General features: G+C 34.5%; 1 protein-coding gene across 5 annotated transcripts in view; it reads left to right on the top strand.

Moving 5' to 3' along the window:
- TRMT1L (tRNA methyltransferase 1L) overlaps positions 1 to 16,556 on the top strand; it is a 45,219-nt gene that overhangs the window by 2,021 nt on the left and 26,642 nt on the right. For 3 of the 5 annotated variants that reach the window (XM_045811498.2, XM_045811500.2, XM_045811497.2), the window contains exons 2-9: positions 2,541 to 2,651; positions 3,910 to 4,023; positions 7,251 to 7,315; positions 8,924 to 9,053; positions 10,933 to 11,056; positions 11,718 to 11,797; positions 15,104 to 15,353; positions 15,770 to 15,982. In XM_045811498.2, coding sequence (XP_045667454.1) covers positions 2,541 to 2,651; positions 3,910 to 4,023; positions 7,251 to 7,315; positions 8,924 to 9,053; positions 10,933 to 11,056; positions 11,718 to 11,797; positions 15,104 to 15,353; positions 15,770 to 15,982 — 1,087 coding nt within the window. Of the gene's footprint in view, positions 1 to 2,538; positions 2,652 to 3,909; positions 4,024 to 7,250; positions 7,316 to 8,923; positions 9,054 to 10,932; positions 11,057 to 11,717; positions 11,798 to 15,103; positions 15,354 to 15,769; positions 15,983 to 16,556 lie in introns of all 5 variants that reach the window. The other 2 variants (XM_087858446.1, XM_045811499.2) reach the window with 2 other exon arrangements.

Raw genomic sequence — 16,556 nt, 5'->3', positions numbered from 1 at the left:
TCAATTTGTACACATGGATTTGTTGCCTGAATTTTACGGTCTCAGCTAGCAATTAAGTGTTTGCTCATATGGGAAAAATTTTGCCTTATTATAGAAATTACATCTCATTATAAAGTCATTTGAACAATACCTAGTATGACACGTTAACCAATCAGATTTGTTCTTTGTTTTTCTCATTTAAAAATGAGGAAAAATTTGTCTTTTAATAAATCTGAGCAGGAATGTCTGATAGTGCTGAATGAATTGAATTCCAGAACTATTGACTCAGTGCGCTACTGCATCCAAAAAGACTAATAATTTTTAAAGATTATTTAACAAACCATAGTGCCTGCTGTGTGCAAGATACTGTACTAGACACTTATCCATTACAAAAATGAGGAAGGCATATCCCCTGCCGTCTTACTGTTTATTTGTGGGGTAGACAAACAAGGGCACAAATTATATGGAAGGGTGAAAAAAAGGAACTGGGAGTGAAGCTTGGTGAGGAATGGGCAGGAAGGTAGCAATGCCAAGAATAGAATTTAAAAGGCTAAAGGTTGTAAACTGTATAACCTAATTGTATAATAAGTACTGGAGAGCCCTATGGTTTACCGTCATCTCCTCTTTTTCCTGCCAATTTTCAGCTCCTAGTCTTGTATTTGTATATTCAAGCTCCTACTTTGTAAACATTATTTTACTTTAGGATATGCATATTCAAGTCTCTCCTTAAAAAGAAAGGAAAAGCAACCTACAATCCGATCTATCTCCTTTTTTATACTGCTACACTTTTTGAAATAATCTATGTGATTTTCTATACTTTATTTCTTCTTCCAGTCCCATTTGTATTCTGGAACACCTCCCTGAACCTTTTTTCTTAAAGGTCACTGGAGACCTGCTAAATACTAAATCCAGGAGTTTTCTATTGATTTCTACAACTATTTGTGATACTTAGTATTAAAGAGTTATCTTTTACATTCTTTTTTTTTTTCTTGGCTTCTGCCTTATCTTGATTCTCCTTACCATTCATTGTTTTTTAATCTACCCTCCTGATTATTTTTCCTCAGTGTCTCTTTCATTACCTACATCCCTCCGTACATCACTTCCGAATTGTAACCATTTATATTAGTCAGTAGTGGGTTCAGTGGTATTGGGGAGTGCATCCCCCATGCCCATAATCAAGAATATGTTAAATATACTTTGAAAAAATTTATTCATATATTCTGAAGTTTACAAATAGGTCATTTAAAGAATGTGTAATGTTTGGGAAACCTAAAAATATGTTGCTGGAACTGGATTTTGGCCTTTTTCTTCTCTTTTTTCACAATGTTCTTTTCCTTAGGCTTTCTTGAGCTCATAGTTTCACCTAGCGTGTATTTATGATTTATATTCCTCCTGAACTCCAAAGACAGCTCAACTGCATACTGAACTTGAGGATGAATACTGGTAGTACATCAAACACACTGTGTCAAAAACTAAATTCCCTTTTCTCCTTTCGTCTTCTTTTCTGCCAAAAATGTTTTCCTCTTCCTTCATTGGTTAATGGTACCATTATTCTCAACCATGTAAACTTGAAATCTTAGACTCATTCTTGAATGCACTCTTCGTTCATGGTTATTTCTCACACCCAAAATTCTGTTCTTTTTTTCTTTTTCTTTTCTTTTTTCTTTTTGTTTTTTTTTTTTTCACCATCATTCTGTACCTTTCTATTACTAACTTCTCACCTCAGTTATTGATCTTTGGTTCTACAGCCAGAGATAACCTCCTGAAATGCATTCAAATCATATTATTCACTCCCTCACAAACCTGCAAAGACTTCACATCGCCTGAAGAGGACAGTCCGGACTCACTTGCATAGAATTTAAGCCTTCCGTGATCGGTACTACATTGTTGGCTGCTTGTTCTTCTACCACCTCCATTCTCCAAACATACTACATTCCAGCCAGGGGTCGGATAGAGGTGGCTATATTTTTTTACACCTTATGCCTTTGTTCATGAGATTCCTTCAGCTTGTAAAACCAGCTACCAAATCTCTGCTTATTGAAATTCTATTCGTACCTAACATCTCAGTCAAATGCTACTTCTTCACTGAAGACATTCTCAGAGGCACTTGTTGGAATTAATTCCTCCTTCCTCTATATGCCCACATCATATTACTTTACCCCTGGTATTCATTTCATCCTGCATTGTGTTATAGTTAGTAGGTAACATATCAGTATCTCTCCTGTGTAGTTGAAAGTTCTTTAAAGATAGGAAGCATGGCTTATGTTACATCAGTAATTTGTACAGAATAAAAACATTTTTTTGTAGCATTATATTGAATTATTAGATGAAAGTTTAAAGGTGTGAAGTTACACAGTGAAGTTTTTTCCCAGACTTTCTGCATTCTGAGGTACGCTTGTCATTTTATAGGCAGAATTGCAGCAGTATTCCCCATCTTGGCACTAGGGCACCATGCTACAGGAAAATAAAAGTGGAGAAGTCTGTGACATGATCAAATAAAAATAGAACTGGAATTCAGACTGTTAAAACATAATCTTCTAACTCTTAAAATTTCCTTTCAGAGAGACACATCTCAATCCAAAGGCAGCTTGCTGATCTAGAGAAGTTAGCCTTCGTAGCTGAAGGAGATTTTGACTCTGCCAGTTCATTGAACTCAGATAATCTTGATGCAGGTATTTCCATATTTTGAGGGGTTTTTTCCCCCTTTATTTCTTTTGGTTTTTTATCTTTCAATTCATGAAAATTTGCTGAAAGCAGACTGGTTTATTGCCACTGAACTAGAGCAATAATAAAATTTTTTCATTGGGGAAATTGGTAGCTTTCTACATGCACAGGTGCCGCGGGGATAAGTTGTTTCACAGTTCCTCAAGGAAATTACAATTTCGTGGATATGTAAGGATTGTGTATTCTATAAGTTAGGAATTGCATTTAGCTATAAGTAACAGAAATCCCCCAAAAAACAGTGTCTTTCATGATAAAAGGCTTATATTCAGACAGGTAAAAGAAATTGCCCAGGTGGGCAATTTAAGGCTGGAACAAGAGTTCCTCATTGTTGTCAGGACTCAAGCTCCTCTCTTTCTGCTTTTCCATCCTTAGTGCTTTAATTCCATCCTCAGTATCACTTCATGGTTATGGAAAAATTAATTTTGACTATATTTGTAGTGTGCTATACGTTAAAGATATTTGTTGGATTAAAAAATGAGTTGCTGATTATTTTTGTATATTTTTATTCCTTTAAGCCTGAATTTGACATTTTAATTTTTTTGTTACTATCAAAGTTTTTATTTGAGATATATTACATTTCTAATTAAAGACTTCTATTTTTATGATCCATAATCTTTTCATTAATAGAGAAGGAAGAACTTATAAATTCACTGGTAGGATACAGTGGTTCTAACCATGCTCCCTGTCCCAGAATAGCAGTTATTTTGGATCCCACTTACTCCTTTCACTCCTTCCATTTTTCTTACTCCACATGTTAACTGTTTTTGTTGCTGCCAGAGTAGAATGCCACGGCAGGTGCTTACACTGTCTGCCCAGCTTCTGCTTCTCTGGGAGTGTGACAAGTACTGCCTTCTCCCCTGTCCAAAGTACATAGTGATGCTCTCTCTGGCAGGCTTTTTTGCTGGAGGGATATCATGTACTTTATCACTTTCTCATTTTCTCTGTTCCCAGTGGCAACAAAGATATCAGCTGACCCCAGAAAGGAGAGTTTTAGGGTAAAAAATCAGTCACAATGTGCTGATTATTAACTACCTGTTGTGGCAGAGATGACTCTCCCTAATGTTAACATAGACATTACCTGAAAAGTGTGTGTGTTGGGTGGAGGGAGTACCCAGCTACTTCTTTTGTAGCTAAATTGAGGCATTAATAGCCAGTGTATTCTGTGCTTTATTGGTTCCTTTTTTTTTTTTTCCTTTTTTTGGTCAGGAAACAAACAGTCTTGTCCATTGTGCCCTAAGGAGAAATTCAGAGCTTGTAATAGCCATAAGCTTCGTCGTCACCTTCAAAATTTACACTGGAAAGTCTCAGTTGAATTTGAAGGTTAGTATTTTTGTGCTTGCTAAAAAGTAAATGAGTCAGGATTTGATAGAAGTTTTGGAATTTTATTGTGAACATAATCAAATATTTTCCATTTAAAATTATGAGGGATTTCATGTCCTTCTATTAATGTGTTTCTTAATAAAAGACCATGTAACGCTAGGCAATAGATGTATGTTACAAGTGTAGTTTAGTTTAGCAAATATTTATTAAGCATCTATTCTATGCTGGGTACTTTGCTTGGCCCTGGGGGTCCCCATAACTTCTTGAACTATGTTTTAAAAAGTTATACTTTTTCTTTTATGTTAGAACTACCATCTGACACATAATTTTGAAAGTGTAATAAATGCAAAACAAAAAAATACATGGTATGAATATTGGAAAAAAGAAGACAGTATCTTTTTTCTGCTGATGGCTTAAAAAGTTTAGTGTTAAGGGGCGCCTGGGTGGCACAGCGGTTAAGCGTCTGCCTTCGGCTCAGGGCGTGATCCTGGCGTTATGGGATCGAGCCCCACATCAGGCTCCTCCACTATGAGCCTGTTTCTTCCTCTCCCACTCCCCCTGCTTGTGTTCTCTCTCTCGCTGGCTATCTCTGTCGAATAAATAAATAAAATCTAAAAAAAAAAAAAAAAAAAAGTTTAGTGTTAAGAGTAGTGGGATATAAAATAAATATTTGAAATCAGAAACTTTTTCTACTCTAGATAAATGGAAATTAGAAAAAAGATACCAATTATAGTAGTGACAAAAATGACACAACTTGGGGGACTAAATTTAATAAGAGGTCTCATAAAGAATAAAATTAAAGGACAAAAAATGAGATCTTACCAAGTTAAAAGACTTCCTGGATCTAATGAATTATTAAGATTCTGAGAGTGAATTACGTGAGTTATTATAACATTTTTGGAAAGATATCTGGCAACATTTTTAAAATTTAAAATACACATCTCTCTCCACCAGCTACTCCCTCTTTTGGGAGTAAAAGAATCAATTGATAAGGATAGATGTACAAGAATATTCACTGCAGCATTTACTTAGTGACAACTAAAATAAAAGAGGGTTGGTTGACTGTATTATGGTGTATACATACCATGAAATATTATGCCGCCATCGTAAAGAGTACATATTAGATCCGCACTAGCTTACTTAGAAGCATTTCCATGATAAACTGCTATTGAAAACAGCGTGTGTGTGTGTGCGTGTAGGAGTTTATGATATTACATTTAGATAAAAACAATATCTCCCCCAAAAAGCCCTAAACATCTATCTTTTTTAAATTATGATATGTTAGTCACCATACAGTACATCATTATCTAAATATCCATCTTAAGCTTATGCATACTTATATTTGAATATGATTTTGTGAGCATAGGTGTTGCTAAATGTGGTTATCTGGAGTTTTAACCAAACTGGATGAAGTCAGAACTGTTTTCTTAGTAGTACTGGTAAAAGGTTGTCACTAGTTCCTTAGGGAAAAGGGAATTAGAGACTAAATTAGAGGTCCATCTGTCTTTTATGTTTAATTATTTATAAGAGTATATAATCATGTCTTTTTATCAAAAAAGAAATGTCTGATTTTAATTAAAAAGTTCTTTTTGTATTCTTTATTTAAGCCATTGTTTAACCTTTAGGTTAGTCTTTGTCTTCCAACTTATTCTCATCTCTTAAATGGCTCATGGCATTACGTTCTTAAGTACATTAAGTTGTTGGGTTTTTTCACATGGTGGTGATCTGGTAGATGGCGAGTATCATAGTTTTTGTTTTAGCAAGCAAGTCTCAAAGTAATTTGCAAATATGTGTAAGGTAGAAGCAACAAGACCTGCTGAAGGAATAGAAAAGGTGAGATGTGAGGTGGGGGGAAAGCCAGGAATGCTTGGGCTTGAGACTTGAGCAGCTATAAAAATGGTGGTATCCTTTACTGAGCAGGGAAGATTGCATTAGGACCAGGTATGGGAGAAAAGGCCCAGCCTGCAGATTTAGGCATGCAAAGGTTTAGATGCATCTCCTGGAGATGTCAAGTAGCCTGTCTAGATATGAATTTTGAGTTTTGGAGGAAAGGTTGGGGCTTAGAGATATACATTTGGGAATTGTCAGAATATAAATGATAGTTAAAGCCATAAGACTGGATGGGATAAACAGAGGAGTACATATCAATGGGAAAAGAGAAGTTGCTTCTACAGATACTTCCATGTGTACAAGTAAGAGAAACAATTAGATGCAAGGTACAAGAACAAAGGAGTTGGAGATCACTCACAGGACAACTGAAAGACATTATCATTCATTTAAAAAGTAAAAAAGAGACCTGGTTCAAGAGGAAGTGATATATATATATATATATATATATATATATATATATATATATATATATATATATATATTTAAAAATTTTATTTATTTATTTGACAGAGAGAGCCAGTGAGAGAGGGAACACAAGCAGGGGGAGTGGGAGAGGAAGAAGCAGTCTCCCAGGAGAGGAGCCTGATGTGGGGCTCGATCCCGGGATTCCGGGATCACGCCCTGAGCCGAAGGCAGATGCTTAACGACTGCGCCACCCAGGCGCCCCAAGAGGAAGTGATATATTTAGCCCTTGACCGATTTTGAAATACTGACCCTGTAACCCAGTTGTACATCCTCAACAGGCAATCAGAAATAGAGATCTGGTCCTCAGGAAGGAGTTAGTAACTAGAGCTAGAATTTGGAATTCCTACCCCCAGGGGAGGTAGTTGCCCCCACAAAGCCATTAAAGTTACCAAGTAAATGAGGGGGGAAAGTCCTGTAGCAGATCAAGCGTATAGAAAATCTACCTTTTAGAGTGGAGGAGAGGGAAGAGGATGGATGAAGATTAAGGAGGATGGTAGAGAGCTAAGTGTCGTATCATAAAGAAGAGGCTGTGTAATGGCAAAGGTAGTATGAGGCAAAGAAGGTGAAGCCTAAGAAAAAGTCATAGTGTCACAGAATAGATAGATAAAATTGAGTCCCAAAGAAGCTAAATGACCAATCCAAGATAACACATAGTCTTGGCTGAACCAGAATTCAAACCTGGATCTCATGTATTTGTTTTTTTACTATATGTTATGTAACAAATATATGAAACTAAGTCTCATTCAAATAAATTATGACTTTATAAATAAAAGAAGAATCCCAGTTATTCTTATAAAATTTGCTAATAATTTTTAATGATAATTGAATATTTAATGAACAGTGATATGACAACCAGCAATTCTTCACTTTAGGTTACAGGATGTGCATCTGTCACTTACCTTGTCGACCAGTGAAACCAAACGTTATTGGAGAACAGGTAATCAGATGTTAGATTTATTTTTAAATTTAGCCCTCTTTAAAGAAAGCAATTTTTACTTGGCTTTAAGGCCCTGGGCATATTTGGCAATGACGTTTGCTTTACAATCTGAGTGCTTTCAGATTATTATAGCAGGAAAAATATGAGATATATGAAAATAAGAGTTGCTGTATTGAACTTTTCATTTTACAGTTTTTAATTTTATTCAGATAAATTTTTCTCTTATGTTCAAAAGAAAAGTTAACCTACTTACTAATTTTGGAATGGAGAATTTAAATAAAAAGTAATAATTTTCTTTTAAAATAAATTTTGGTTATGGAATAAGAGCCTTCAATTTCTGTGATTTAGTAAATATCTTAGTATGTCAATTCATATTTACCTTTTCTATGCTCTTGTAATTTGTCAAAGGACAGAATCGAGAAACTTTCTGAAATCTTAATTCTTTAAAAGTACTTATGTTCATTTTTAGGATACATTTGACTTTTGGGGTGTACAAATTACAAAATATTTTTAGTAATACTGTCCTGAATGCATATTACCTTAAGAAGTCCTCATTACTAATTTTTTTTCAGGTCACTAAAAATAGTAAAGTGCTGAGGAGAAAAAAACCCAAACATTTCTTAAGCAGTAGTCAGGACAATGCTTGGTTCATCAGTCTTATCCAGGACATTTTGAATATAACAACAGTACCATAAGGAACCCTGTGCAATGTTCTCGACTATTCTCTACTTGCTATTTGATCTCAAGTAAATAGGAGGTAGAAGCTCTAAGGGTAAAAGGCATCAAAAGTAGGAAAAAGCCACTGGAGTCATCTTTTTATTCTCAGCTAAATGAGAAATTATAGAGTGAAAATTTTTTGCTTGAACCATTAGACTTTTTATTACATTTCTAACGTTCAGTTGTATGCTGAAACTAGCTCATATTTCTAGAAATCTTGAAAGCTGGTTGTTAAACATGGCCATCATTAAAAATCAAATTGTATAAATTTTAAAGTGAATAAATTATATTATAAACAAAGGTAATGAGTACTCAAATCTCATTCCTTCCTATTATCTATTTTACTGTTGTCTGTGTTCTTTATATATATTTTATATCTGCATGGTAGCCATGCTCTCAAGTAGGATATTACACGTCTCTTCCCAAACTCACATTTAGTGAGTCACATCAGTAGCTTGAAATCTGTCACAATTGTAGCTTGAAGTTGGCCATGGTAAAGTACACACACCACGGAAAGCTACAAACACTATAAATCAGGACTTTATTTTCCTGGAGAACAGTTGTTAAACATGTACTAACACAGCGCTACTAATTTTATGCCATTTTTATAAGTGCTACTTATAGAAAATAGGGTACAGTTATATGCTGATTAGAATGAATGGGAAAAGCATATTAAAGTTGTGGTCTGTTACAAAGTAAGTAAAAAGCATACATAAATATAGATAAGGAAGTAAAGATCCCTTCGAAGTCCCATGGCAATATCAATACTATCTTCTACACCATTAAACCCAAGACACACTAACATACTTAAATTTGCAATCTTAAATAAACTTATATTTCATGGTCTTAGTAACTTATCTGTACATTTAAATTAAATACTCTGTTTGATAGATATCCAGTAAAATGGGCGCCCATTATCATTGTATCATTTGTTCAGCAACAATCACCAGAAGGACCGATATGCTGGGACATGTTAGGCGACATGTGAATAAAGGAGAGACGAAATCCAGGTATATTGCTGGTAAGTTGAGCAATCTCATTAACATATGTTGATAAGTAAATACTTAAACAATGGCCCAGTTATTCTTTTCAAACATCAGGTAGATAAAATATAGGGACTTAACCAGATGATTGAGTTAACTACTAATCCATTACTTCAGGCTTCCTTTTCTTTCTGTGAGGCTCCCAACAACATTTAACTGTCTTCAGTTTAACAAATATGTTTAATGTGGGTAGAAAGAGCGATTGATGCCAAAGTGAATATAGGTATCTTAATGAAAGATTATAGATAACTAGAATTATAGATTCTAGTTATTATATATTATAGATATTATAGATATATATTATATCTGTATAACAGATATTTTTAGCTATATTATAGATATTATAGATAACTAGATATATTATAGATAACTAGAATTATCTATATTATAGATAACTATATTATAGATATTATAGATACCTATATTATAGATAACTAGAATTAAGAATTACTGGGATACCTGGGTGGCTCATTTGGTTAAGCGACTGCCTTTGGCTCGGGTCGTGATCTCAGGATCCTGGGATCAAGTCCCGAGTCGGGCTCCTTGCTCAGTGGGGGGGCCTGCTTCTCCCACTGCCTGCCTCTCCCCCTGCTTGTGCGTGCTCTCTCTCTGACAAATAAATAAATAAAATCTAAAAAAAAAAAAAAAAAGAATTAAGACCTCATGCCCTAAGGCATCCGTTGTATGTAATGAATTAACTTCTCATATATATCTAGAATGGTATTATGTACCTTTCTTCCAAGAATTGAAAAAATAGTCACTGAAATAATTTTCTATAGACCTTAATTTTCTCGTAGAATCTGGTTTGAGAAAGGCTGATCTTATGAGGTGTGTCACATGCCACTTTGGTAGGTGTAGAAGAATATAAAATACAGCACTAGGGAATGTTAACTGATTTGGCATTGTAAAAAAGGAAATATGGTTGCCATGTAGTTAACATTCTGATTATAATATTATCAAGAAATCCAAACATAAAGAATCTCTATTATTTTTCCCCACACATGATATATATGTCTCATTTCTTAAATATTTAAAGTACACACACACACATCAGTATTTCATTTGGGTTTATAGCTAAATGCTTCTAATGTATACTAAATATAGAATATTTTTTTCCCATTACTTTATACGCATTTGAATATGATTTGTGTTTTACAAATGTAGTTATAAGAAAGTGTTCTGAAATCTAGCGTGTTCAGGAAATATAGCGATTCTTAGTCATCCATGATGGCTTATGGAATGAAACAGAGATACTGACTTTATAGCCATTATATCACAGTAAGATGTATTTAGCAGCCAACCTATGTAAACACAGTATAGTGGCTGATGAACAATAAAGGTATTTTAGGATTTTGTTTTACCTTTTTTTTTTTTAGATTTTATTTATATATTTGTCAGAGAGGCACATGCACAAGCAGGGGGAGAGGCAGGCAGAGGGAGAAGCAGGCTCCCCACTGAACAAGGAGCCCAGTGTGGGACTTGATCCCAGGACCCTAGGATCATGACCTAAGCCAAAGGCAAATGCTTAACCGACAGAGCCACCCAGGAGTCCCGGATTTTGTTTTGTTTTAGGCTTATTGTTCTTAGGTTTCATAATACAGATGTGTTGATGTTCTAGGCAGATACGATTTTAACTTAGTAAACTTTAATTTCCCAAGTACTTGATTGAGTTCTACTCTTTCCTAGAGACAGTACTGGATAAATCAGTTTTGGGTTGTTTTTCTTTTAACGTTATTTACCCAATTGATTACATTAACAAAATACTATAAATGAAAGTTATTTCTTTTAATGTGTATTGTTTTAGATATTTAGAATTATTTTGTATTTCCCTGGAAATCTTTTTCTTTTTCATTTTAGCTTCTGCTGCAAAACCACCTAATGAAATTTTGAAAGAGGCAGACACAGATGTACAAGTTTGTCCTAACTATTCTATACCTCAAAAAACAGATTCCTATTTTAATCCAAAAATGAAACTAAATCGGTAAGATAAATTGGAAAAGGGGTGATGGGATGTTTCAAATTATTACAAATGTACCTTCTCTTAATCTTTATGTTCTAATATAGTGAAATTTAAAACTAGGTACAGATTAACAATCATTTGTTTTAGTATTTTCTCAGAATGACTGTTTTCTTTTTTCCTACCAAACTAATTTCTTTCTCAGAGAGTAAAATAGGTGTAATTTTATATAATTAATGAATAGGCTGGTACTTTTGTAGGCAAGTTTTATTTATGAAATCATTGTTCTTGGTGAATGCTTATTTATAGAACCCAATTAGATTGATAGGTAAGAAATATATTACTAGGTCTTCTTTTAAAACAGGTTGTACAGTAAATAGGAACCCCAATTCTCACTATTCTTTTTCTTTTTTTTTTTGAGAGAGAGAAAGTGTGCGAGCACGAGGTGGGAGGAGGGGCAGAGGGAGAGGGAGAGAGAATCCTAAGCAGGCTTCACACCCAGCTATGAGCCCCATGTGGGGCTTGATCTCATAACGCTGAGATCATGACCTGAGCCGAAATCAAGAATTGGACACTTGACCGACTGAGCCATCCAGGCTTTCCATCTCACTGTTCTTAAATAAATTCTGCAGTGATGAAGCCATGGTACAGTAAAATTATTTCAGATTACTATACTTTCTTTTAGACAGCTAATATTCTGTACATTGGCTGCTTTGGCTGAGGAACGAAAACCTTTGGAATGTCTAGATGCCTTCGGAGCCACTGGTAAGTAATGCTTTTTTTGGAACCCCACTTTATCAGATTTATGTAGTATCTTTTCTTAGAAAATGTATATGGATATTCTATCTGGCAGAATATTTTTATTTAAAAAATTGAAGATCCAAAGTAAATATTTTCTTATGGAAAAATTTCAAATATATACAAAAGTAGACAGTATAACAAATGAATCCTTTGCTATCTATCATGCACTTCAAAAATTATCAACTTATGCTTGTTCTGGTAGCTGTATCCCATGCCCTTTCCCTCATAACCTCCTTCCACCATCCTCCATCCCCATTATTTTGATACAAATCACTGATAGGTCATTTGATCTGTAAATATTTCAGTTGGATCTCTAAAAGATAAGGATTTTTAAAAAATAAAACCATGATACCATTATCACATCTAAAAAAATTAATAATTCTTTTAATATCATCAAATGTTAAATATGCCCAATTATCTCACAGTTTAAAAAAAAATCAAGTAAGAATTCAAACAGACTATTTCATTGTTTGATATATCTAAATCTCTTTTTAATCTGTATTCACTTCCATCATTTTGTTTTGTGTGTGATAATTATTTGTTGACATACATCTTGTTTGCCTTATATAGACTTTTCCAGAGTCTAGATTTTTGGTGATGGTATCTCCATGGTTTGTATAACATGTTCCTCTGTCTCCTGTATTTCTCTAAATTGGTAGTTGGATTTTCAGGTTTGATCAGTTTCAGATAGGATTTTTTTTTTTCAAGAATACTTATTCACTGCAATCAGGAAGCGCACTTGATGTTTGGTTGTCTCTCTTTCATGATGCAGTAAACTGTCTAGTCATTATGCTGTGGGGTGAGGGGGAATTTTAAGGACTGAGAACATTTTTCCCAAAAGAACTTAACAGTAAAAAAAAAAGATAATGGAAAGGGTAGAAAATTTCTAAGAAGCCACCTGTGCATAATCCTAGTCTGTCTTCTTACAGGTTATGAGAATGTATTTTTGGGAAGTTTGTAATGAAAGGATGAAAGCAGGAGTTAGCTATCCTTTTTAAGTTCCTCTTTTTTTTTTTTTTTTAAGATTTTATTTATTTATTCGACAGAGACAGCCAGCGAGAGAGGGAACACAAGCAGGAGTGGGAGAGGAAGAAGCAGGCTCATAGCAGAGGAGCCTGATGTGGGGCTCAATCCCATAACGCCGGGATCACGCCCTGAGCCGAAGGCAGATGCTTAACCGCTGTGCCACCCAGACTCCCCTTTTAAGTTCCTCTTTACAGGGAAAGTAGTAGTTAAAAGCAGTTTAATATCTTGCATAATCTGATCCCAACCTACTTTTCCAAATTTAATTTCCACCATTTTCCCTTACACAACCCTTTTTCCTTATTCTGTTTTCTTTTCTTTTCTTTTTTTTTTTACATTTGATCTATTTCACCCACCCCACCCCCAACCCACCTGTCTCTGGCAACCATTAATTTGTTCTTTGTATTTAAGAGTCTCCTTTTTTTTTCTTTGTTCATTTTGTTTCTTAAATGCCACATATGAGTGAAACCATGGTATTTGCCTTTCCCTGTCTATTTCACTTGGCATTATACTCTCTAGGTCCATCCATGTTGTTGTAACAGCAAGATCTCATTCTTTTTTATGGCTGAATAATGTTCCATTTTTTATATGTACTATCTTCTTTATTCATCTATCAGTGGATACTTCTGTATCTCAACTATTGTAAATAATGCTGCAGTAAACATAGGGATGCATATATCTTTTTGAATTAGTGTTTTCATTTTCTTTGGGTAAATACCCAGTAGTGGAATTACTGGATCATATAGTAATTCTGTTTTTATTTTTTTGAGGAAACTCCATACTGGTTCCCATGGTGGCTGCAGCAATTTACAGTAATTGAGGGCTTCTTTTTCTTTGCATCCTCACCAATACTTGTCTTTTTGATTCTAGCCATTCTCACAGGTGTAAGGGTGATACCTCGTTGTTTTGATTTACATTTTACTCATGATTAGTGATATTGAGCATCTTTTCATGTGTCTGTTGGCCATCAGTATATCTTCTTTGGACTCTTGACCATCTTCACCCAATTCTTCCACCGCCGCCCCCCCCAACCTCTGGCAACCTATGAATCTGATCTCTGTTTCTATGAGTTTGGTTTTTTTAGATTCCACATACAAGTGAGATCATATAGTATTTGTCTTTCTCTGACTTATTTCACTTAACATGGTGTCCCAGTCATCCATCCATGATGTCACAAGTGGCAGGTTTTTCTTCTTTTTTTACGGCTGAATAGTATTTTATTGTATGTGTACATATAATCACATTTTCTTTATCCATCAGTGGACACTTAGGTTGTTTCCATGTCTTGGCTGTTGTAAATAATGCTGCAATGAACTACTCTTTTTTTTACCTTTAATCATTAAAGCTAATGTCTGAGCTTTTCAGTCCTTTCTTGTAATGTTCCTTTGTAAATATATATCAGTTCATAGCAGTCAGTTTGCATGCTTCCGCATCTCTAAAATGTGAATATTAGAACTAATCACAGTCTTGTTATGAAAACCTGAAAATATTTGTAAAGACTGTGGCACAGAGTAGGTGCTAAATATTTACATTTATGAGGCACATGAGTGGAGAAGATGGTCAGTACTTCTAGTACATAGAGGCTTTTCTAATCCACAGTCGCTGGGCCTGTGGCACTATCTCCCATATTGTAATGAAATGTCCCTCACGGCGCTAATCCAGTAGGTATAGAGAGCCTGTGAGGAGAGGCTTTCTTGGTCTGAATTCTTGAACATTTGCTTACATATACAAAGTTTTTCTGTTTAATTCACAATGATGCTGTTGTACAGTGTTTGAAAAATGTTGGTCCACTAAAGTTGTTTTCGTATTTTGGTGCATTAGGTAAACTTCAGGAGGAGTTTCAACTTCCCATCCCCCAAGTAGAGTAACTCCACTCTTACTCATATTTTTCTGTTTCTCTGTAAGATTTTGTTTGAAAAAAGCATTCCATTGTAAGAAACTTTCTAAAAAGAAAACCTATTCCCTAAAATAAAGAACAAACATGTTTATTTTATTTGAATAGGGGGCTATAGAATAATTTTAGGAGAAGTATTAATGAAACTCTGTTAGACATATTTTGTGTGTGTGTGTGTGGTAACTTTTCTTCAGAGGCTTTGTAGTGAGAAAGTAAAAAAAGAATTATTTATGAGCATATTAAGATTTTGAAACAATTTGGTTTTGTTTTTATAAAATACTTATTATTATATACTGTTTTTATTCTTTAATTCCTATAATTTAAAATTCCTTTTCCTTCACATTTCTCCTAAGGGATAATGGGATTACAGTGGGCAAAACATCTTGGAAGTGCAGTTAAGGTTACAATTAATGACTTGAATGAGAACTCTGTGACACTGATTCAGGAAAACTGCCATTTAAACAAATTGAAAGTGGTGGTGGACAGTAAGGAAAAGGAAGAGAGTGATGATATTCTTGAAGAAGGAGAGGAAAACCTTGGTAATATTAAAGTGACCAAAATGGATGCCAATGTACTGATGCATTTGAGATCCTTTGATTTCATGTAAGTGAAAAAAATTTGCTATGTCAGTTTGTGTGTGTGTGTGTGTGTCACTTTCTAAACTGGTCTGGATTTTTGGGGGGAGGGTGAGGGCAAAAATTAAGACTGTTGTTGTTTATTTATTTGCTTTAATACAGTTTTTTCCATTGGCCTAAGGAATGCAATAAGAACATTTTCTAGAATTTGAAAATAAAATTCCTGGCATGACAATTTTCCTCTAAGCCTGATTCATTTTTATGTCTGATGTATCATATAATCATTTTATTACTTAACTTAAAAACAGAATTATATATTTAAAATAGATTTGTAAAGTACTTTTGAATCCATGGAATTTTATCATTAGACATAATGACAGTGGTATCATTTTGATTACTAGTATGTCATAATTTTAAATATGTCTGTATTCTTTCCAATTTTAGACACCTAGACCCTTTCGGAACATCAGTGAACTATCTAGATTCTGCATTCAGAAATATAAGAAACCTTGGCATAGTATCAGTGACTTCTACAGATATCAGTTCTTTATATGCCAAGGCACAGCATGTTGCCCGGCGTCACTACGGCTGTAATATTGTCCGAACTGAATATTACAAGGAGCTAGCAGCCAGAATTGTTGTAGCAGCAGTAGCAAGGTACCAGATTGACTACAATGTATCTAGTATGTTTGGAGATGTGATAGAGATAATATTACAAAAAGTGCCAGTTGCATTTTTCAAAATATGCATGAAGTCCAAATTCTGTATTCATGTCTGTAGTCTTGATTTGTTTGGTAATCTTATGTTGTTTCTGTTATAATTTGATTTAAAAGTTTTGTGCCTAAAATAGTTTACTCTCCAGTTAAAAGTTCTATTAAAGTAGTTAAAGAAGAGATAAAAAATGAAAGTTAACTTCAAATCAGTTATTTTAACAATGTAGGGTAGATGGGGGATAGCACCATGAAAAGAAAGAGCAAAGGTTGTTTTTAGATTTAGAAAAAATCGGGTTTGGGGGGTGGGTTGTTTTATATTTATTTATTTATTTATTTATTTTTAAGTAGGCTCCATGCCCAGCGTGGAGCCAAACACAGGGCTTGAACTCATGACCCTGAGATTAAGACCAGAGCTGAGATCAAGAATCAGATACCTAGGTGCCCCCAAAAATTTGTTTTTGTTTTTTGGGGTTTTTTAAAGATTTTATTTTTTTATTTTGTGAGGGGTAGGGAGAGAG

This window comes from Ursus americanus, chromosome 2 (genome assembly GCF_024610735.1).
Source record: "Ursus americanus isolate L20-20 chromosome 2, mUrsAme1.1.p, whole genome shotgun sequence".
Taxonomy (NCBI): Eukaryota; Metazoa; Chordata; class Mammalia; order Carnivora; family Ursidae; genus Ursus; species Ursus americanus.
The sequence above is the reverse complement of the archived record's forward strand: the minus strand, read 5'-3'. Positions and strand labels throughout refer to the sequence as shown.